Genomic DNA, 24,990 nt, shown 5'->3' on the forward strand with positions numbered 1-24,990 from the left:
GTACCCTGTAGCAGAGAAGGTTAAGGGCCTTGCTCAAGGGCTCAACAGTGGCAGCTTGGTGGTGCTGGGGCTAGAACCCCTGACCTTTTGATCAGTAACCCAGAGCCTTAAATGTTGAGTCATCACTGCCCTCAAAACATGCAGTGTCAAAATTACAGTACAGGGTATATAGTGGACTGTACTACAAAAGTTGGGATGGTATGTTGAAATTAAAACTGAAAACAGTGATTTGTAAATAATCTTTGACCTGTATTGCACTCAAAACAATCCAACAGCACATTATTTGATGTTTCATCTGATGAATTTTATTGTTTTTTCAAGATAAACGCCTCTATCAATTTTGATTCTTGAAACACATTTCAGAAAATATTGAGATGGTAAAGTATTTATTACTTTGTAACGTTGTCATTCCTTTTCACAACACTTAAAAGATGTTTAGGAACTGAAGACACTAAGTACTGAAGCGTTTCAGATGTTATTTTGTCCCATTCTTCCTGCAGTCAGGTCTTAAGGTGTGCAACAGTCATCAGTATTGGGGACAGAAGGGAACAGACACCCTCCTCCCTCTTCTTCCACAGTCATGTCTTTGTAATGTGTGCAGAATGTGGTTTTGCATTGTCTTGTTGAAATATCCCTGGAAAGGATGTCGCCTTGAAAACAGCATATGTTGCTCCAAAATCTCAAATGTACTTTTCTGCATTAATGCTGCCATTGCAGAAGTATAAGTTACCTTTGCCAAGGGCACTGACACAACCCCATACCATGACACACCCTGGCTTTTGGACTTGTTGCTGGTAACAATCTGGATGGTCCTTTTTCATTTTTGGTCCGATGCACACGGTGTCCATTTCTTCCAAAAAAGACCTGAAATACTGATTCGTCTGACCACAATACACTTTTCCACTGTGTGATGGTCCATCCCAGATACCTTCAATCCCAGAGAAGTTGGCAGCGCTTCTGGACACAGTTAAAATAAGGCTTCCTTTTTGCACAGCAAAGTTTTAACTGGCCTTTGTAGATGTAACTCCATGTTGTAATGCTTAACAAAGGCTTGCCAAAGTAATCCTAAGTCCATGTGGTTTTATCAGCTATAGATGAATGACGGTTCTTGATGCAGTGCCATCTGAGGGATCAGAGATCATGGGTGTTCAGTGTAGGCTTGCGCCCTTGTCGTTTATGCACAGAAATTCCTCCAGGTTCCTTGAACCGTTTAATGATATTATGCACCGGAGAGAGTGAAATATCCAAATCTCTTCCTATCTTTCTTTGAAGAACATTGTTTTTAAACATGTCGATAATTTTCTCATGCATTTGTTGACAAACTGGAGATCCTCGGCCCTTCTTTGGTCCTCAAAGTCTAAGCATTTCCTGGATGCTGATTTTGTACCAATTCATTACATCACCTGTTGACATCACCCGTTTCAAATCACATCACTGTTTAATTGTTTTACCTCATTACTCGCCCTAAATTGCCACGTCTCAACTTTTTTTGGAATGTGTTGCAGGCCTAAAATGGATGAATGGATGTCTATTAACAAATGAAATGAATTTGACCAGATAAAACATGCATTTTAGGTTCATACTCTGGAATGAAATACAAGTCAAAGTAAATTTAGAAATAATTTATTTTTTTTTTAAATTTGCATTTTCCATATTGTCCTAACTTTTTTTTTTCTGATTTGGGGTTGTATTACGATAACTATTGTGTTCCAGCCTGTAGTATTAATATTTCATCTACTTTACAAAACGTACCAAAACCAGATCTTACCAAGTTGCAGTTTGGTGTTAAGTATCTTTGTATTGAATGTGATATATAAATAATGCCATTGCAAGTTTTCTAAGTCTATATCAAGTTTTCTTTCTCACACACACACACACACACACACACACACACACACACACACACACACACACACACACACAGTATATACATGTATATACACAAGCATATCCACACAAATGTTGTCACAGCCCAAACCACTTGAGTCTGACATAGTACGATTTTGAGAAATAAAGGAAAATGGACTCCCCATGATTGGCAGCCTCGTCACTGGACTGAGGCCAGCAGAGCCCTTTTCACTTCTAATTCAAAAGTGTCATCACCGTTTCTCTCCATGAGGAACTGACTTTGACTAAAGCTCTTTGCTCTGCACGTAGACAGCCTGCGGATTCTCCTGGGCCTGAAATGTCAAACTCATTAAACATTTCATCTCCATTTCCTAACTGATTTCATGTGCTCAATGTAAATATTCTCCAGTGGAGTAGGGGAGAGAGGGCGAGGGAGAAGGAGACAGCAAGATATGAAAATATATAATACATTTTCCTCTGATACACTTGTATTAATCTGCTGAATGTTAAACATAGTCACACTTTATTTTTGTACTTGGAGTCTGTATTTATAATCTGTCTCTTAATTTTAATTGTTAAAGGCAATTCATTTATATCCTGATTGAGTAATTAATTTCAGTTTTCTCTTGTCTCTGTGTGCGATGATAAAATTCAGTGAGATGTAAATCATTTCTCACATGTCCACTTTTACTGCATCATTTGTTTGATCATGCAAATGAACTTGGTTTGTTGATTTATTTATTTATTTATTTTTAATATATGCAGGTCTTCTGTTCTGGCAGTAAATCCAAGCTTGATAAAGCTGAACGGAGAGCAAACCGGCGCCTCAGGAACACTCTCTGCAGACTCAACACAGCTGTGGAGCTTTCAGGCTCTCTGCCAGGCACACCATGATCAGCTTGAATCAGTACTACAGAGACACAGCAGGGAGATCAGGTAGGAGACTAGAACTAGCAGCAAGAAAGTTAATTAAGCTTATTTGGTGTGTTTTGGTTTGAAAATTTTAAGAATTTCATTGTAAACAATGAAAGAAGTATCGTTAAATAATGATTATGGCTGATTCCCATACCGTGAGCTGGCCTAGTGGTTAACGTGTCCGCCTCTCGATCGGGAGTTCTACTCCCGGTTGGCTCGTACGAAAGATCATCATAAAAATGGTACCTACTACCGTCTGGCAAGGCACGAGTGAGGAGTCAAACTCTTGCAGATACCAGAGGATCAGCCCCTGCACTGTAACCCTAGCTGTATAGGCGAGAGGCTGAGGGCTACGGAGGTCTGCACTGCCCAATGCGTTTTAAGGGCCTGGTTAGTACCAGGATGGGAGACTGCCTGGGAAGACCAGGGCATGGTGCGGGAAGGACTTTAGATGGCTGATTCCCATAACTATTTTAATTTGATTAGAGAATGTGCTGCCTATAAATGAGTAGACTATAAATTTAGTCCAGGGGTTCTTAACTCTAGTCCTGGACACTTAATGCTCAAGTTATCTTCTAATACGACCTGCCTGATTGAACAAATTAAAGGTGGGGTATGAGATTTTTTTCAGGAGTATTTTTTACCATATTGCTTGAAAAGCTCCTCACACCCATGTTGCAAGCAGTACAATAGAAGGTTTGACCCAAAAACGAAATATTTTAATCCAGTCTACAGTGTAAAATAAAGGAAAAACGCCATCCAATCATATCGAGGTACCACCTCAAAATGATTGGATACTGACACGTCAATCAGACTGAAGCCCGCGAGCAGCCCGTCCCTTTTATGTGTGTGTGTGTGTGTGTGTGTGTGTGAGAGAGCGAGAGCAGCCCCTCCCCCAACCCGCGCGCTGAGCAGAGTGTCACAGGATTTTCTCAGTGCGCTCCCTCCAAACAACGGGGATTTACACGAAAACGGAAGGAGATATTCACAAAATTATTTCACAGTGAGCGCCACAAGGCTCTCCTGAACACACTGATGTAATTTTTTTGTCTGTAGTGTAAAAAATGAGGTCACTACAGCGAGTTAAAAACGAGTGACTTTTCTGCCAAGTTTATAATGACAGTCTATGGGGCTGCGCGCCTGTCCTCTCCTCACTTTCAGGCTTCTCATTCAAAAACTGCAGATCATATCGTGTAGGTAGACACATTGTGTGAATCAGGACAAGTGTGGCTACTACTTTTGAGAAAATTATGTGTGTGGAGTGAAAATTGGGGCTGAAAACACAGTTTAAATGAGAAAGTTTGAGCTATTTTTCCAAGCTCTCTACACTCTCCACTGGTGTGTAACGCAATAGACACCCATTATAAAGTCTGATTTTCTCAGGTTTTATAAAGGGGAGGAGCACGGCGAGGGTGGGCGTGTTTCTTTTCAAAATATGGCTTGCGGGAGCCGTTATTCCAAAATCTCATACCCCACCTTTAACTCATTATTAAGCCCTTATTGATCTGGGACAAATGTGTTGAAGTCAGGGAAAACGCCAGATTATTCAGGGCAGGAGCTCCCAGGAATTGAGTTAGAAACCCCTATTTTCAGCTAAGGACATTCAAGTGCCAACCTGCACACTAAATAGGAGGCAGTTTCGCTATACAAAGTAGCACATGGTGGCATAATATTTTCACATATTATTTAGTACACCAATTTTATTTTTTATTTATTAGTTTATTTTATGGGGACAGTGCACATTCATGAACAATAGCATAAAATGCATAATGCAAATATGCCGGAATTAGCATAATTGCTCATTTCATCTGTAGTCCCTAGGCAGGTGACATAAAACAGAATGGGATACAAATACACATACAACACTACACTAATTAGGGACAAATACAGCATCACTATACACTGTTCACAAGTCCAGGACAGTGTTAGAACCAACAACAAACAAAACAATACAATACACAATTACGCAATACACAGTATAGATAGTTTTCACATGATGTCACAGAGTCGGGGATTCCCTAGTGGCGGCCATCTTGTGGGTCAAGCTTACCGTACGGGTGACTGAGCACACATTGTAACGCGCGAGTACAAAGTCTTCAAAAGAACCCAAGCAGGCTATTTAAAGCTGGCAATGGTGCACACCTGTTGTATTCACGGCTGTCGTAATAGGTCAGATGATGAAGTCAAGCGGAGCTTTTATGGAATTCCCACTGTACGGGAGCATGAAGGCGAGCAAACAAAGAAACTCAGCATCTCATCTCATCTCATTATCTCTAGCCGCTTTATCCTTCTACAGGGTCGCAGGCAAGCTGGAGCCTATCCCAGCTGACTACGGGCGAAAGGCGGGGTACACCCTGGACAAGTCGCCAGATCATCACAGGGCTGACACATAGACACAGACAACCATTCACACTCACATTCACACCTACGGTCAATTTAGAGTCACCAGTTAACCTAACCTGCATGTCTTTGGACTGTGGGGGAAACCGGAGCACCCGGAGGAAACCCACGCGGACATGGGGAGAACATGCAAACTCCTCACAGAAAGGCCCTCGCCGGCCACGGGGCTCGAACCCGGACCTTCTTGCTGTGAGGCGACAGCGCTAACCACTACACCACCGTGCCACCCGAAACTCAGCATACAAAGGAGAAATCTATGGCTTGCGAGAATCAACCGCAAAGATTATCAGCCTTCCAAACACAGCAAAGTCTGCTCCGATCATTTTATAAGTGGTAAGTTGTTTAAATAAACAATCAATTGTGTTTAAGTTTGTTTTTGGAAACCAAAACATCATGTGAACAATCTCTGGAGAATGCCTAACTGGAACCGCTGAGTGTACGTTTACATTGTAATGTACACTTAATATCGCTCGTTTGTCACATTTCTATTTGAAACTTGTCACTTCACTCACGCAAGGGTCATTTTTGAAAAACATTTTAGGTCTATTCTGTATGATTTGATTTGTGTTTGGGATGCAAACAGCGCGCCTTTTGGCGGATGCCGCCTGAATCACACAGATCCGATTTTTTTTTGGGGGGGGGGGCATTGGAGTGTCTGATTATAATTTCAAAGTAAATTTTGTATTAAAATTACTAAATAAGCAAATCCGTTACAGTCCATGAAACAGGAAGTATAAGGATGAGAAAAAAACAGTTTAAATCGGAAAGCTGCGCACATTTGCGCAGCCCGAGCGGTGTGCAGGACTGCACAAATGTGCGCAGCTTTCCGATTTAAACTGTTTTTTTCTCATCCTTATACTTCCTGTTTCATGGACTGTAACGGATTTGCTTATTTAGTAATTTTAATACAGAATTTACTTTGAAATTATAATCAGACACTCCAACGCCCCCCCTAAAAAAAAATCAGATCTGCGCGATTCAGGCTGCATCCGCCAAAAGGCGCGCTGTGAATATATAAAGTTGTATATATCAGACAGCCTTTAAAGTTTGATGAAGTCAGTTTCAGGCTTTGGCAGTTTCAGGCTTTGGCAGCCCTGCATAGTCACTTGAAAATGCATCTTTGTCCACTTCGTAGGGGTCAATTCCCCCAATCAAGGCCAGTTTGGCTGCATACCGTTGTCGTGAGATGTCGTCTAATGTATCTATATACTTCTGTTTGCTTGATTTTGCCGACATTGATCTTTATTTTAGAAAACTGACTATATAACTTCATAAATTCATCCGAGATAACGTAGCCGGTAGTGGCGATGGTCCGTTTTGTTTGCTCCGCAAGATGGCGGCTGGGGGGCGTTCCCCGGAATGCCGTGACGTCAGTGAAAACTATCTATACAACAACATGGATAGAGACAAGGACAACAGCAAAGTACACTCTACACAAATCCGGTCTCAGACAGAATAGACTTAAAAATATATAACACAGTTAGAAGTGGTTGCAGTTCTGATTTTCCATGAGCCATAGTTTAAGATGAGTTTTGAACTGATGATATGTACAGTAGGATACACCCTTATTGTAAGTGGTAGACAGTTTCAAAATTTGTTACCCTTTATTGACAGTACAGTTTGTCCAAATGTGGTGCGCCTAAATGGTATTATACAGTCCCCTTTAGTAGAGGCCCTTGTGCTACCACCACTATCAAATCTTTAAAAAAAAAAATTTAACAGGGCTGGGGCAAGCCCATGTAAAGCCTTATATATAAAGCATGCATACTTAAAATTTTGTAAAATTGTCAAAGCTCAAATGATTGTGTCTTTCCAAAATGTTAGTGATGAAATAACGCCTTTTTATCAAACATTTTTATGGCTTTTTAAAAAAAAAGTAATTCAATTAGTTTAAGTGGTGTTGTACCAGTTAGTGACCAATTTGTGAAACAGTACTCAATACGTGAAAGGACCATAGAGTGTAAGAACATCCTAGCTGCTTTCATGTTGAGAAATGGCCGGATTTGCCTGAAATTCTGTATGTTAAATAGAAGAAGAGTGAAAATAAGACAGAAAACAAAAACAGCAAATACTCTTTCACTTGTTTTCCAAATGTAAATCTCATCATCACTTTACTTATAGCACAGGTTATTTCTCTCAGGACAGCATCAAGACCGCAATCCTCCTGTAATAGTAATCCACAGACAGCGCTAAGTAGGAATTGGCAGGAAAATTTGTAGGTTTACAATATTGTGCAAAAGTCTTAGGCACCCTATCTTTTTCATACAAACTTTGTTAGAGATTTCTATTTTATGACTTTTACATTATCGAGTCAGTACAAAAACTTTTTAGAGTTCCAAACGTTCGTTTTCCAGCACAAAATTTCCAACACACACACACAAAAGAGGTAGAGGAAGGCACTTTACAATGAATTATTAAAACATGTAGGCAAGGAATTGTAGTAGAATTAAAGACAATTTTCTGCTCATCATTGTAAAATCAGCATATGCAGAGAAAGATGAGTGCAGCTGTTTATTATTTCCAGGCAAATTGTTGCTGAGGGAAAGATTAGGCACAGTATGTTTCTTTGTGTTTGTACCAGAGCTAATGAAGCATGCTTATAATGTAGTGTACACACACACACACACACACACACACACACACACACACACACACACACACACACAGTTGTGGTCAGAAGTTTACATACAGTGACATGAATGTCATCTTGGATATGAATATCATGGCAGTATTTGGGCTTTCAGTAATTTCTTCGAACTGTTCTTTTTCTGTGGCAGAATGTACAGCATACAGCTTTAATTAAAAAAAAACACTAGAATTTGGTGCACAAGTTTTAATTTTCTTTGGGTTTTCTGAAATCAACACAGGATCAAAATTATACATACAGGGTAAAAAATATACATACAGCACACTTAATATTTGGGTGTTTTTATCTCTTCACAAGATTCACCTTGACCAAACATTTTTGTTTACTATAAACAAGCTTCTGGCAGAATTCTGGTTGGATATTTCATGACTCTTCATGGTAGAATTGGTAGAGTTCAATTTTTTTTTCCCTTGTAATGGACTCGACTTATAAACACGTTCCATATATTTTCAATAGGGTTGAAGTCAGGACTTGTTTTAAGCTTAATGTTAGCCTGCTTTATCCTCCACAAACAGCTCTGATGCGTGTCTGGGTTCACTGTCCTGTTGTAACTCCCAAGTCCCAAATCATGTTCAAGTTTCTGATGGTTTATACTGAAGAATTCTGAGGTAGTCCTCCTTCATTATTTCATCCATTTTGTACAATGAACCAGCTCCACTGGCAGCAAAATAGCCCCAGAGCATGATGATCCTACCACCATCACCAGCTGGTACAGTATCCCTCTGTACATGGTGGTCATTGTGACCAAACAACTCAATCCTTGTATCATCTGACCATACAGCTTTCCTCCAGAAGGCTTTTTCTTTGTCTGTGTGGTCAGCTTCAAACTTTAGTTAAGCTTGAAGGTGTCAGTTTTGGAGCAGGGGGTTATTTCTTGGATAGCAGCCTCTTAGTCCATGGTGATCTGAACTGTAGACAGTGATCCATCAGCTTCCAGTTCATGGCAGGGCTGTGCCATGGTGGTTCCCAGGTTGTTCCTGACCATCCAAACCAATTTCCTTTCAGCTGAGGGTGACAGTTTGGGTTTTCTTGAAGCAAAGTGGCTTGGCAAAGTGGCTACACCTCACAGTAACTTGGATACAGTTGTTTGAACTGATCTTGGGATTTGCAGTTGTTTAGAAATGGCTCCAAGAGACATTCCAGAGTTGTGTATATCTATGATCCTCTTTCTCAGATCTGCACTTAGCTCCTTGGGCTTTCCCATTTTACTGTGTGTTGGTCAATCCAACGAGTGTTGTAAAAAACCCTTTTTATGAAGGCACAGAGAAGCTACCAGCTGTAGTCAATCATGATCACTAACAGGAAGTTAAGAGACCTCGGCCTTGGCAAGATAAGAGACATTTTGGAAGTTTCAGCACCTCTGAATTAATAATCTAAGTGAGCGTATGTAATTTTTTTACCCTGTATGTATAATTTTGACCCTGTGTTGATTTCAGAAAACCCAAAGAAAATTAAAACTTGTGCACCAGATTCTAGTATTTTTTTTATTAAAGATGTATGCTATACAATCATTCTGCCACAGAAAAAGAACAGTTCAAAGAAATTACTGAAAGCCCACATACTGCCATGACATTCATATCCAAGATGACATTCATGTCACTGTATGTAAACTTCTGACCACAACTGTATCTCACCGGCATAACATACACTTTTCACTTTTAAACACAAAACCTCCTCTGGCTGGCAGCTGTAGACCACCTACAGGCAGAACAGTGGTTACTGGTAAGCGTGCGTGTGTGTGTGAGAGAGAGAGAGGTCTGGTTGATCCTGTGTGGTGGTGATGAGACGCTTTACCTTTTCTGATTTTATTTAAAAAGTATCTGAACTGGATCAAACATGTGCCTCTAAATAGCTGCGAAGACTCAAATCCTTTGGCCTTACATTCTACATATTGCACAAAGCCTCTTTTTGGCCCCTACATGGACAACCACAGCCAATTAACATCTGACCTGACCTGGTGTCAATCCCCAGCTCACCCCGGGGAAGGTGAAGAGTCCACCGTCTGGCTGGGTGATGTTGTAGCACTGGGTTGCTGAGTGGCCACACAATGACCAGAGGAAATGCTGTCTAACAAAACATGCACACTGGGCCACCACTGTGTTCTTTGTACCTTTGATTTGCACACAGATATTTTAAATTCTCCAGCCTCATGAATGGTGCGTTTTTTCCTGATTTTGCTTTCAGGAACCTGTTTTAGGTATCAGTACGTAGAGTCTCTCTATAAAAGTAAGGTTTTTTTATTTGCCTTGCACATTTTATAGTACTTGCAGCAGTGTTTTGATTATAGCAGATCCATACCAGATGTCAGAAATTAATTTGTATAATGATTGGATCTAATTAGTAACTTTATTTATTTATTTATTTAACAAAGAGCTCATTATGTTTCTAACAGTACTTATGGTTTTGTTAATTTTACTATTCCTGGACTTGGTCTACAATGTGTGTGTGTGTGTGTGTGTGTGTGTGTGTGTGTGTGTGTGTGTGTGTGTGTGTTCGTTCAGATGCCCCTGTGCCCTGTCTGAGGATTGAAATAGCAGGGGTTCTGTATGGCCCGAGAGGATACAGAGAGCTCAGGGCGGGATTAGAAGGGGGAGAAGCAGCCGTTGCTAATAGAATAATTAGCGTGAGATTGAGATGCCTTTGTACACATTTAATCCACATCATGAAAAGTCTCATTATATGACAGTGAGACTTCCAGCAACAGCTGCCTTAAAGTATGTAGTCAGAGACATTCTCCCTCGTTCATTTTTCTATTCATCATTAAATTAAAACCCTTGCAAATCTCGCTTTTCATAGTCTCAAAGATTTAAAATTGTCAGTTTATTGACCAGTTTAAGACAGTACTAGTCACAAGTTTGGACACACCTAATTCAATGGCTTTCTTTATTTTTATTAATTAAAAGATACTTCATATCTTAAAGTAATGATGGATGTCATTTCTCTTTACTTAATTGAGTGGTTCTTGTCATAATATGGATTACTACAGTTGTGGAATAGGGCTATTTACTGTATTGTTATTATTTACTATTGACTGTTTGATCTCAAATGCATTAAGGCGGCAAGAAATTGCACTAATTAACTTTTGACGAGGCACCTGTTAATTGAAAAGCATTCCAGGACCTCATGAAGCTGGTTAAGATAATGCCAATAGTGTGCAAAGCATCATCAAGGTAAACACTGGCTACTCTGAAGAATCTAAAATAAACGTATATTTTTAACACTTTTTCGTTTACCACATCATTCCATTATGTTCCATACGTTATTTCATAGTTTTGATGTCTTCAGTATTGTTCTACAATGTAGAAAATAGTCAAAATACAGAAAAACCTATGAATGAGTCGGTGTGTCCAAACTTCTGACTGGACTGACTTTCCCCACTCAGTAACTAGTTTCTGTTAAATAGAGGGCGGCACGGTGGCGCAGTGGTTAGCACTGTTGCCTCACCGCAAGAAGGCTCTGGGTTCGAGCCCGGGGGTTTTCTGTGTGACGTTTGCATGTTCTCCCAGTGTCTGCATGGGTTTCCTCTGGGTGCTCCGGTTTCCCCCACAGTCCAAAGACATGCAGGTTAGGCTAATTAGTGGCTCTAAATTGACCGTAGGTGTGAATGTGAGTGTGAATGGTTGTTTGTCTCTATGTGTCAGCCCTGTGATGATCTGGTGACTTATCCAGGGTGTGCCCCGCCTTTCGCCCGTAGTCAGCTGGGATAGGCTTCAGTTTGTCTGCGACCCTGCACAGGATAAGTGGTTACGGATAGTGGATGGATGAATAACAACAAAAACAGATGCAAATGTGGCAGTTGTAACACTTTCAGTTGTACTTTGAATTTCAGCATAGAAATGTTAAAGAAAGTCAGTTTAATTAAAACTATAATCTGATTATTTATGTAAGTTTGTATTAGTGCATCTCAAACAATTAGAATATTGTGAAAAAGTTCTTTTTTTGAAATTTAATTCAAAAAGTTAACCTTTCATATATTGTACATTCATTACATGTAAAGTGAAAAATTTTTTGTTTTAATTTTGATGATTATGGTTTATAGCTCATGAAAATCAGAAATCCAGGATCTCAAATTATTAGAATTTACCTGAGCTCAGTCAAAAAAGGATTTACAATACAGAAATGTTCAACTTCTGAAAAGTATGTTCATTTATACACTCAATACTTGGTTGGGGCTCCTTTACCATGAATTACTGCATCAGTGTGGTGGGGCATGGAGATGATCAGCCTGTGGCACTGCTGAGGTGTTATTGAAGCCCAGGTTGCTTTGATAGCGGCCTTCAGCTCATATGTATTTTTGGGTCAGGTGTTTCTCATCTTCCTCTTGACAATAACCCATAGATTCTCTGTGGGGTTCAGGTCAGGCGAGTTGGCTGGCCAATCGAGCACAGTAATATCATGGTCAGCAAACCATTTGGTAGTAGTTTTGGCACTGTGGACAGGTGCTAAGTCCTGCTGGAAAAGGAAATCAGCATCTCCATAAAGCTTGTCCATCAGATGGAAGCAGGAAGTGCTCTAAAATCTCCTGGTAGATGGCTGCATTGACTTTGGACTTGATAAAACACAGTGGCTCAACACCAGCAGATGACATGGCACCCCAAATCATCACAGACTGTGGAAACTTCACACTGGACTTCAGACACCTTGGATTCTGTACCTCTCCACTCTTCCTCCAGACTCTAGAACTTTGATTTCCAAATGAAATGCAAAATTTACTTTCATCTGAAAAGAGGACTTTGGACAACTGAGCAACAGTCCAGTTGTTTCTCTCCTTAGCCCAGGTAAGACATTTCTGACATTGTCTCTGGTTCAGGAGTGGCTTGATATTAGGAGTGTGACAGTTGTAGCCCCTTTCCTGAAGACATCTGTGTGTGGTGGCTCTTGATGCACCGACACCAGCCTCAGTCCACTCCTTGTGAAGCTCTCCCAAGTTCTTGAATCAACTTTTCTTGACAATCGTCTCAAGGCTGCAGTCATCCCTGCTGCTTGTGCACCTTTTCCAGCCAGGCTTTTCAGCAGTGACCTCCTGTGGCTTACCCTCCTTGTGGAGGGCGTCGATGATCGTCTTCTGGCCAACTGTCAAGTCAGCAGTCTTCCCCATGATTGTGGTTGCATGTAAAGAACTAGACAAAGAGATACACAGTATTTATACTGTTTTACTCAAACACGAAATGAAATACTCCAATATTTTGAGATAAAAAAGTGCTGTAAGCCATAATGATCAAAATTAAAATCGAAAAATGCTTGAAACATTTTAGTTTGCATGTAATGAGTCTAGAATATATTAAAATTTCACTTTCTTAAATAACTGATGGAAAATATTGAACTTTTTCATGATATTCTAATTGTTTGAGATGCACTATTTTTTGAGAGCTACTGTAACACAAATGGCTGAAAAAGTTAATGCTGACATCTTTCTGTTTTAGCCAGCATTAACTTTTTCAGCAATTTTTCCTACAGTAGGTCTTCTATGGGATTGTACAACCCCGATTCCAAAAAAGTTGGGACAAAGTACAAATTGTAAATAAAAATGGAATGCAATGATGTGGAAGTTTCAAAATTCCATATTTTATTTCAGAATAGAACATAGATGACATATCAAATGTTTAAACTGAGAAAATGTATCATTTAAAGAGAAAAATTAGGTGATTTTAAATTTCATGACAACAACACATCTCAAAAAAGTTGGGACAAGGCCATGTTTCCCACTGTGAGACATCCCCTTTTCTCTTTACAACAGTCTGTAAACGTATGGGGACTGAGGAGACAAGTTGCTCAAGTTTAGGGATAGGAATGTTAACCCATTCTTGTCTAATGTAGGATTCTAGTTGCTCAACTGTCTTAGGTCTTTTTTGTCGTATCTTCCGTTTTATGATGTGCCAAATGTTTTCTATGGGTGAAAGATCTGGACTGCAGGCTGGCCAGTTCAGTACCCAGACCCTTCTTCTACGCAGCCATGATGCTGTAATTGATGCAGTATGTGGTTTGGCATTGTCATGTTGGAAAATGCAAGGTCTTCCCTGAAAGAGATGTCGTCTGGATGGGAGCATATGTTGCTCTAGAACCTGGATATACCTTTCAGCATTGATGGTGTCTTTCCAGATGTGTAAGCTGCCCATGCCACACGCACTAATGCAACCCCATACCATCAGAGATGCAGGCTTCTGAACTGGGCGCTGATAACAACTTGGGTCGTCCTTCTCCTCTTTAGTCCGAGTGACATGGCGTCCCTGATTTCCATAAAGAACTTCAAATTTTGATTCGTCTGACCACAGAACAGTTTTCCACTTTGCCACAGTCCATTTTAAATGAGCCTTGGCCCAGAGAAGACGTCTGCGCTTCTGGATCATGTTTAGATACGGCTTCTTCTTTGAACTATAGAGTTTTAGCTGGCAACGGCGGATGGCACAGTGAATTGTGTTCACAGATAATGTTCTCTGGAAATATTCCTGAGCCCATTTTGTGATTTCCAATACAGAAGCATGCCTGTATGTGATGCAGTGCCGTCTAAGGGCCCGAAGATCACGGGCACCCAGTATGGTTTTCCGGCCTTGACCCTTATGCACAGAGATTCTTCCAGATTCTCTGAAACTTTTGATGATATTATGCACTGTAGATGATGAGATGTTCAAACTCTTTGCAATTGTACACTGTCGAACTCCTTTCTGATATTGCTCCACTATTTGTCGGCGCAGAATTAGGGGGATTGGTGATCCTCTTCCCATCTTTACTTCTGAGAGCCGCTGCCACTCCAAGATGCTCTTTTTATACTCAGTCATGTTAATGACTGTGGCAGCGGGGGCGTGGTCAAGCGCCGGTCTGTGACAGGAGGGTGGAGCCGGGGAAGGTGAGTGGCAGAATCGCGACACCTGAGGATAATTAACCTGTGTTTGTGTGTGTGTTTTCCCAGTAACCGCTCCCTATTTAAGGAGGCAGAGAGAGAGGAGAGGGAGCGCAACCCGGGACCAGACGAGTGTGTGTGTGTGAATAAACGTATAACTAAGATTTTGAGACTGAAAAGTTATAAGAATAAATCACCTTGTCTGCCTCCAAACGCTGTCCTGCCGTCCTCTGTGCTCCACCCACACTCAATACGCGCTACAGTGGTGCCGAAACCCGGGAAAATGTGGAGCACCAACGCAGCAGCCCCATGGAATCCTCCCCGTTCACGGACTTGGTCCACGCCCTCGCCACGGCTCAGCAGAGCCAGCACCAGGCACTTGTCACGCTCCGAAAGGAGCAGGAGCGCCGCTTCGAAGCCCTGGTGCTGGCCCAGCAGGAAGATCGAGAGGCGTTCCGGCGTCTCCTCGCGTCGGCGGGGTCCACCAGCGCCCCGGCCGCGGGCCCGTCTCCCCTCACCGTGACCAAGATGGGCCCGCAGGACGACCCCGAGGCTTTCATCACATTGTTCGAACAGGTCGCCGAAGCCTCGGGGTGGCCGATGGAGCAGCGCGCGGCGCGCCTCCTCCCCCTCCTGACGGGAGAGGCGCAGCTGGCCGCGCTACAGCTCCCCGCCGATCGCAGGCTGGCCTACGCCGACCTTCGCCGGGCTGTCCTCCAGCGCGTGGGGCGCACGCCGGAGCAGCAGCGCCAGCGCTTCCGCGCGCTGCGGATGGAGGAAGTCGGCAGCCCGTTCGCGTTCGGCCAGCAGCTCCGGGACGCCTGCTGGCGGTGGCTGAGGGCCGAAGATCGCGACGCCGAGGGAATCATCGACCAGGTGGCGCTGGAACAGTTCATCGCCCGCTTACCAGCTGGAACCGCGGAGTGGGTCCAGTGCCACCGCCCGGCGTTGCTGGATCAGGCCGTGGGACTGGCGGAGGATCATCTGGCAGCTGTTCCTGCAGCAGGACAGCGGACGACAGCATCTTCTTTCTCCTCTTCTCTCTCTCTTTCTCCCCCCCCTCCTCCCGTGTCCCGTCCTCGCCCCATTCCCCCACCGCGGAGGCGGGGGCCGGCTCCACCCCAGCCGGCCCGCCGCACCCGTGGTGCCCTCCCGTTTCTCCCTTCTGTGTCTGTCTCTCCCCCCCCTCAGGTGAGTGAGCCCCAGAACACAGCTGCAGAGGGAAGGCCTGGGCCGGTTTGCTGGCGCTGCGGGGATCCGGGCCACCTGCAGCAACAGTGTGCAGCGATGGAAGTGGGGGCGGTGGTGCGGATCCCCGACGCGCCAGAGGCTGCCCTCGATCGGGCCGGAGCGTATCGCATACCGGTAAGTGTACAAGGGGCTACATATCAGGCGTTGGTGGATTCAGGTTGCAATCAGACCTCAATCCGCCAAAGCCTGGTGCAAGGCGAGGCATTGGGGGGAGCACAAGGGGTGAAGGTGTTGTGTGTGCACGGGGATATTCACAGCTACCCGTTGGTGTCGGTCCACATACATTTCAGAGGGGAGAAATCGATAGTGAAGGCGGCGGTTAATCCTCGCCTTACCCACTCTTTGATCTTGGGGACTGATTGGCCGGGATTTCGGGGTTTAATGGCACGCCTAATAAAGAGTGGGTCCTGCCGGTTAACAGGGGAGGGTCCCGGTGTCGCTTTGGCTGGAGCTGCGGTCGCAGAGCCGTCTACGTCATCTCCGCGACAGAGTGAGGAGCCACCGGCCCCTCCTCTTTCTATTGGGGAATCCCTCGCGGATTTCCCACTGGAACAATCGCGAGACGAGACTCTGCGACACGCGTTTGACCAAGTGAGAGTAATCGATGGTCAGACGCTCCCGCCGTGCGCCACCCCGTCCTTCCCCTATTTTGCCATTTTGAAGGATAGGTTATACCGAGTGACGCAGGACACTCAGACGAAAGAGCGAGTCACCCAATTGCTAATTCCAAAGAGCCGCCGGGAATTGGTATTTCAGGCGGCTCACTTTAATCCCATGGCTGGACACCTCGGGCAAGATAAGACACTCGCCCGGATAATGGCCCGGTTCTATTGGCCGGGGATTCGCGGCGACGTCCGTAAGTGGTGTACGGCGTGCCGCGAATGCCAGTTAGTAAATCCAGCGGCCATTCCAAAAGCGCCCTTGCGCCCCCTACCATTAATCGAGACCCCGTTCGAAAGGATTGGGATGGATCTCGTCGGGCCATTAGATCGGTCAACACGAGGGTACCGCTTTATATTGGTTCTGGTGGACTATGCAATGCGATACCCGGAAGCGGTGCCTCTTCGCAATATCTCAGCACGCAGTATTGCGGAGGCCCTCTTCCACGTTATCTCCCGGGTTGGAATCCCGAAAGAGATTCTGACTGACCAGGGCACCTCGTTTATGTCACGAACACTGAGCGAACTGTATGGGCTACTGGGTATTAAGCCGATCCGCACCAGCGTTTATCACCCACAGACGGACGGTTTAGTTGAACGGTTCAACCACACCCTCAAGAATATTATCAAAAAATTCGTAAGTGAGGACGCACGTAACTGGGATAAGTGGCTCGAACCCTTGTTGTTTGCAGTGCGAGAGGTCCCCCAAGCCTCCACGGGGTTCTCCCCGTTTGAATTATTATATGGGCGTAAGCCGCGCGGCATCTTAGATGTACTGCGGGAAAATTGGGAGGAGGGACCTTCACCGAGCAAAAACGAAATTCAGTACGTTATGGATCTGCGCGCAAAACTCCACACGCTCACCCACCTAACTCAGGAGAATTTGCGGCAGGCCCAGGAACGGCAAGCCCGCCTGTACAACAAGGGCACGCGCCTTAAAGAGTTCACTCCGGGAGATAAGGTACTCGTCCTGTTGCCCACGTCGAGCTCCAAATTAATCGCCAAGTGGCAAGGACCCTTTGAGGTCACACGGCGAGTCGGGGACGTCGACTATGAGGTTAGGCGAACGGACAGGGAGGGGGCGCTACAGATCTACCACCTCAATCTGCTGAAACTTTGGAACGAGGAGGTCCCCGTGGCGTTGGTGTTGGTAGTTCCGGAGAAGGCGGAGCTGGGGCCGGAGGTCCAAAAAGGGTCATTGGGATCGCGTACCTCTCCGGTCCCCTGTGGAGACCACCTCTCCCCGACCCAACTCACGGAGGTCGCCCAGTTGCAGGCCGAGTTTTCGGATGTGTTCTCGCCCCTGCCCGGTCGCACTAACCTCATAGAACACCACATAGAGACGCCCCCGGGGGTGGTAGTGCGGAGCCGTCCTTATAGATTACCCGAACACAAAAAAAAGGTGGTTCGGGAAGAACTTCAGGCCATGCTCGAAATGGGCATCGTCGAGGAGTCCCACAGTGACTGGAGCAGCCCGGTGGTCTTGGTTCCCAAGGCCGACGGCTCGGTCCGGTTCTGTGTGGACTATAGAAAAGTCAACGCGGTGTCTAAATTTGATGCGTACCCAATGCCTCGTATTGATGAGCTGCTCGATCGACTAGGCACGGCTCGCTTTTACTCGACACTGGATTTGACGAAGGGATATTGGCAGATCCCCTTGACTCCATTATCCCGGGTAAAAACGGCCTTTTCCACACCGTTCGGCTTACACCAGTTCGTCACACTTCCTTTTGGGCTGTTTGGGGCGCCCGCTACGTTTCAGCGGCTGATGGACAGGGTCCTCCGGCCCCACGCCACCTATGCCGCCGCTTACCTAGATGATATCATCATTTATAGTAATGATTGGCAGCGGCACCTACAACACCTGAGGGCCATCCTTAGGTCGCTGAGGCGGGCGGGACTCACTGCCAACCCGAAGAAGTGTGCGATTGGGCGGGTGGAAGTACGGTATCTGGGCTTCCACTTGGGCAACGGGCAGGTGCGTCCCCAAATTAATAAGACGGCAGCGATTGCGGCCTGCCCGAGGCCCAAGACCAAAAAGGGGGTGAGGCAGTTCCTGGGGCTGGCTGGCTACTATCGTAGGTTTATACCTAATTATTCGGACGTCACCAGCCCGCTGACTGACCTCACTAAAAAGGGGGCGCCAGATCCGGTCCAGTGGACGGAGCAGTGCCAGCGGGCTTTCTCTGAGGTAAAGGCTGCACTGTGTGGGGGGCCACTTTTACACTCCCCTGACTTCTCTCTCCCTTTTGTGTTGCAGACCGATGCGTCGGACAGAGGGCTGGGGGCCGTTTTGTCCCAGCAGGTGGAGGGGGAGGACCGCCCGGTCCTGTATATCAGCCGGAAGCTGTCGGTGCGTGAGGGGCGCTACAGCACCATTGAAAAAGAGTGCCTGGCGATTAAGTGGGCGGTCCTCGCCCTCCGTTACTACCTGCTGGGGCGCTCTTTCACTCTCTGTTCGGACCACGCGCCCCTCCAGTGGCTCCACCGCATGAAGGATGCCAACGCGCGGATCACCCGTTGGTATCTGGCACTCCAACCCTTCAACTTCAAGGTGGTCCACAGGCCGGGGGCGCAGATGGTCGTGGCGGACTTCCTCTCCCGTCGAGGGGGGGGGGGGGAGTCGGCTGCCGGCCGGACGAGCGCCCGGCCTGAGTCGGGCGGTGGGGGTATGTGGCAGCGGGGGCGTGGTCAAGCGCCGGTCTGTGACAGGAGGGTGGAGCCGGGGAAGGTGAGTGGCAGAATCGCGACACCTGAGGATAATTAACCTGTGTTTGTGTGTGTGTTTTCCCAGTAACCGCTCCCTATTTAAGGAGGCAGAGAGAGAGGAGAGGGAGCGCAACCCGGGACCAGACGAGTGTGTGTGTGTGAATAAACGTATAACTAAGATTTTGAGACTGAAAAGTTATAAGAATAAATCACCTTGTCTGCCTCCAAACGCTGTCCTGCCGTCCTCTGTGCTCCACCCACACTCAATACGCGCTACAATGACCTATTGCCAATTGACCTAATGAGTTGCAATTTGGTCCTCCAGCTGTTCCTTTTTTTACCTTTAACTTTTCCAGCCTCTTATTGCCCCTGTCCCAACTTTTTTGAGATGTGTTGCTGTCATGAAATTTCAAATGAGCCAATATTTGGCATGAAATTTCAAAACATCTCACTTTCGACATTTGATATGTTGTCTATGTTCTATTGTGAATACAATATCCGTTTTTGAGATTTGTAAATTATTGCATTCCGTTTTTATTTACAATTTGTACTTTGTCCCAACTTTTTTGGAATCGGGGTTGTACCATATAGGCTAACCTTCGTGCCCCATGTGAATCAGTGAACCTTCGACACCCATGACCCTGTTGCTGGTTCACCAGTTACCCTTCCTTGGACCATTTTTAGTAGATACTAACCACTGCATACTGGGAACACCCCACAAGGTGTGCCATTTTGGAGATGCTCAGACCCAGTCATCTTATCATCACAATTTTGCCCTTGTCAAAATGGCTCAATTCCTTACGCTTGCCCAGTTTTCCTGCTTCCAACACTTCAACTTCAAGAACTGATTGTTCTCTTGCTGCCTAATATACCCCACCCCTTGACAGGTGCCGTTGTAATGAGATAATCAATGTTATCATTCACTTCCCCTGTTAGTGGTCAGAATGTTATGGCTGATCGGGGTGTGTTTGTGTTTACTTACTTGGCATTAGTGTTGTTGATGCAATGCCAGTATCTGTATCCATTTTGTGTTTCAAATATTCAGATTTAAATCTGTGGCCTAAACAAGGTATGCCTGTCTGCCTGCCTGCCTGCCTGTATTTGTGTATTTTTTTGTTTATTTAATTGTTTATTAAAAATGAACTGCATACACTGAGGGGGAAAAAAACCCATGTGACATTTTTTGTTGCGTTGCCACACACCTTGATGCATTGATGCACATCTGTAGTCTCAACCAGATGCCCTGTGAACCTTTCTTGTAAAAATGAAAAACAACAGTACACCTCATATTCATATCTGTATTTGTATCTGTTTAGAACACATTTTTTGTTCATTTTGAATATGTTCATATTTGATTACATTCCTATTAATAATCATTTCGTTGCTCACTCTATTAGCTGCTTTTTTTTTTTTGAAGTGATGCTTTGTATACAGTCTGTTATTGATCTTACTCTTTTCATTATGGCAAAAGTTTCATCTCATGCGATGTGTATGTTCATGTGTTGTACAGCTCAGCTCCGTCTGCACTGCATGCTCAGCTCCTGGTTGGTAAACACGCTGCTGAGCTGTTTCAGTTGGCTGAAAAACAACGCTATGCTCATGAGTATGGAGACAGCGGTATCTGTGAGACAGCCATGCAAGAACCTGTGACCTCCAGCCACTTGCAGGAATTATCTGACTGCGATTTAGCACAGGAGAAAAGTGCTGAGGCCAATGCCCAACAACCAGCAGCGCACAACACTCAGAGCTTGCAAGCAGCACATCTGCCGAATCTTACCCACAAATGCCAGCCTCCATCTGGTGATCATAATGCTGAATGTGCAGGGAGCTGCATGAATCCTAGCCAGAAATTCAGGGACACACAACCAAGTGAAGACAGACACAGCAGATACGGTGTCCAGGCATCCAGGATGGACCTCAAAACGTATGAGCAATAAGGATTTTCTCAGTGTTCTTGCTTCCTGTGTAAACATTTATGTAAAAAAACATGTATCCTTTGTTTTTTTCTTTGTAGACGAGTGCATTTCTTATAGTTTAGACTTAAAGGAATACTCCAGTTTATTCTCTGTACACCATCTCTGTAGTCTATTAACATATATTCTATCCACATTCACTGGATATGAACAATCGTGCTCTGATTGGCTACTCTGCTACTAGGCTATCAGCTCATATACCATGAGTAGTGAAAAACAAAATGGCGGAGAGCATCAAGTCAGATATATCACTTTATCAAGTATTTAAAAGAAACAGAAATAGCCAAAAGAATATAGGCCCCCCCCCCCCCCCCCCCCCCCCCCCAATATCTCCTGTTCCACACTCCAGCTTAGTCTGTGGTAGTAATGCACTTTTATGCTGGGTTTGCCAACCACCAAAAAAACCCTAAAGAAGAAGAACATGGTGGAGCGTGTTGCTGAACCAACTGAGGATGAAATAAAAACTGTAGGCCATACCAATTTAATTAGTTGGTTCTCGGATTTTTTCAGGAAAAATATGAAGCGAGCGAGCGAAATAAAAATAAAATAAAAAAATGCTCTGATGGTAAAATTAGCGGTGGAAATAGAGGGCTTTCAATAAATGATTGAATTACAGTCAATTGAACATCTACAATGCACAGAAAAAAAGATTTGACCAGGAGTAGGCTACTTCTGATGGCTAAATACTTCGAATGATTTTTTGTTTGCCCCTCACATCAGTCAATGAAATATATAAATCAAAAGCACCTCCACAGAGTTGTTGTCCAAGTTGGCACATCGCAGGGTAATAAGCTCACGGCATCTTGAGTACAACTGTGCAAAGTTTTCCCCCTCTTGAATTTCGACACACCTGTCAAAGATTTTACGCTTCTGTTCGCTGAATATCCTAACAATCACAAACACAGGCTTTGCAGGATTCCCCTCCACAGGCATGTTTCTTCCACAAGTCTTTATCTAAAGTGAAAGGGGCGATTTGATCGGTTTTCGACGTCATGTGACCTCAACCTGCAGTCTTCAGTATTTTGAACCATCAGCCACGATGTTTTTCTGTTGGTGGGAGTTTGATTTCGATTTTTTTTTTTTCATTTTGCATTTTCTTCAAACGGCGATTCCAAGAACCAACTAATCAAATTGCGGTGGCCCTACTCGGAAACAAAACCCCCAAAATTAAAAAAAGCAACAAAATATGGAATAAAAGTATTTGATGGTAAGAACATATCTTTTTTATTTTTCAAGAATTATTGTTATAGCGTTTTTCACAAATCGCTCCTGTCATTTCGCCAGTTTGTTTACATTCTAAGCAGAAATGATTTTGTCAGACGTTTTGTATAAAGTTTTTATTTATCGAACTTGCAAAAAATAAAAATGCTCTGTTTTTTAAAATCCAGTGAATGTGAATAGAATAAAACTATTCCACTCAGTCTTGTTGTACATGGCTTATAGTCAACTCAGTGCTAAGCGCCTCGTCGGCTGTCACCTCATGTACGACTCCATTTCATGGAATAACTGTTAAATATGACAGAAAAGAATTTCCTGTACTGAAAAAACAAAACAAATCATCAGTCTTAGGGCAGATGATAAATTCCATCAGTACACATTTATCTGAAATGCACTGTATATCTGTACAAAGCATTTCTGAATACTTAAGTCAGTGTTTGTACAACCCCGATTCCAAAAAAGTTGGGACAAAGTACAAATTGTAAATAAAAACAGAATGCAATAATTTACAAATCTCAAAAACTGATATTGTATTCACAATAGAACATAGACAACATATCAAATGTCGAAAGTGAGACATTTTGAAATTTCATGCCAAATATTGGCTCACTTGAAATTTCATGACAGCAACACATCTCAAAAAAGTTGGGACAGGGGCAATAAGAGGCTGGAAAAGTTAAAGGTACAAAACAGGAACAGCTGGAGGACCAAATTGCAACTCATTAGGTCAACTGGCAATAGGTCATTAACATGACTGGGTATAAAAAGAGCATCTTGGAGTGGCAGCGGCTCTCAGAAGTAAAGATGGGAAGGGGATCACCAATCCCCCTAATTCTGCACCAACAAATAGTGGAGCAATATCAGAAAGGAGTTCGACAGTGTAAAATTGCAAAGAGTTTGAACATATCATCATCTACAGTGCATAATATCATCAAAAGATTCAGAGAATCTGGAAGAATCTCTGTGCGTAAGGGTCAAGGCCGGAAAACCATATTGCGTGCCCATGATCTTCGGGCCCTTAGACAGCACTGCATCACATACAGGCATGCTTCTGTATTGGAAATCACAAAATGGGCTCAGGAATATTTCCAGAGAACATTATCTGTGAACACAATTCACCGTGCCATCCGCTGTTGCCAGCTAAAACTCAATAGTTCAAAGAAGAAGCCGTATCTAAACATGATCCAGAAGCGCAGACGTCTTCTCTGGGCCAAGGCTCATTTAAAATGGACTGTGGCAAAGTGGAAAACTGTTCTGTGGTCAGACGAATCAAAATTTGAAGCTCTTTATGGAAATCAGGGACGCCGTGTCATTCGGACTAAAGAGGAGAAGGAAGACCCAAGTTGTTATCAGCGCTCAGTTCAGAAGCCTGCATCTCTGATGGTATGGGGTTGCATTAGTGCATGTGGCATGGGCAGCTTACACATCTGGAAAGACACCATCAATGCTGAAAGGTATATCCAGGTTCTAGAGCAACATATGCTCCCATCCAGACGACGTCTCTTTCAGGGAAGACCTTGCATTTTCCAACATGACAATGCCAAACCACATACTGCATCAATTACAGCATCATGGCTGCGTAGAAGAAGGGTCCGGGTACTGAACTGGCCAGCCTGCAGTCCAGATCTTTCACCCATAGAAAACATTTGGTGCATCATAAAACGAAAGATATGACAAAAAAGACCTAAGACAGTTGAGCAACTAGAATCCTACATTAGACAAGAATGGATTAACATTCCTATCCCTAAACTTGAGCAACTTGTCTCCTCAGTCCCCAGACGTTTACAGACTGTTGTAAAGAGAAAAGGGGATGTCTCACAGTGGTAAACATGGCCTTGTCCCAACTTTTTTGAGATGTGTTGTTGTCATGAAATTTAAAATCACCTAATTTTTCTCTTTAAATGATACATTTTCTCAGTTTAAACATTTGATATGTCATCTATGTTCTATTCTGAAATAAAATATGGAATTTTGAAACTTCCACATCATTCCATTCCGTTTTTATTTACAATTTGTACTTTGTCCCAACTTTTTTGGAATCGGGGTTGTAAATTATTATTCAATTTTTCAGCTTTTAAAAGATTGCGCTATTTTGAGAGGGTAGGATTTGCTTTTATTTTTTCCTCTATACGCAATTGTTGAACGTGTTGAAAGTTGGATAAAATTATATAAGAACAGCTTTAGCAAAATATTCTCTTATGTCTGTCTCATCCTTAGATTTTATTTTTTTTAATTGTTGGAGTGTAAGAGTTGTAACTTAAAGTTTTGTGTCCTATAGTCAAAATTCAAAATTAAGCAACTGCCCTGAGACTTCCATTATAAGTGAATTTTGAGGAAACAATTTTTTTTGTCCATATTTCAGTACAGGAAAATGATTGTCTGTTGTAATCACATCTAAACTTCATAGGTAGTACCGTATACATAATTTAAAAACGCTCCTTTCTTCCTTTCACAGAAATGTTCCATTCTCCATGAGTTATCTTTAAATCACTCTCACATGACCTACAATCTTCAGCTTGTCCTTATCCCGCA

The 24,990-nt window shown here is 43.8% G+C and overlaps 1 protein-coding gene across 1 annotated transcript in view; it reads left to right on the forward strand.

The window, feature by feature from the left end:
- lrriq1 (leucine-rich repeats and IQ motif containing 1) overlaps positions 1-24,990 on the forward strand; it is a 95,318-nt gene that overhangs the window by 37,034 nt on the left and 33,294 nt on the right. Inside the window, exons 16-17 of the mRNA XM_060924357.1 lie at positions 2,614-2,784; positions 20,778-21,191. Of these exons, the coding sequence (XP_060780340.1) occupies positions 2,614-2,784; positions 20,778-21,191 (585 nt within the window). The remainder of the gene's footprint in view (positions 1-2,613; positions 2,785-20,777; positions 21,192-24,990) is intronic.

This window comes from Neoarius graeffei, chromosome 6 (genome assembly GCF_027579695.1).
Source record: "Neoarius graeffei isolate fNeoGra1 chromosome 6, fNeoGra1.pri, whole genome shotgun sequence".
NCBI lineage: Eukaryota > Metazoa > Chordata > Actinopteri > Siluriformes > Ariidae > Neoarius > Neoarius graeffei.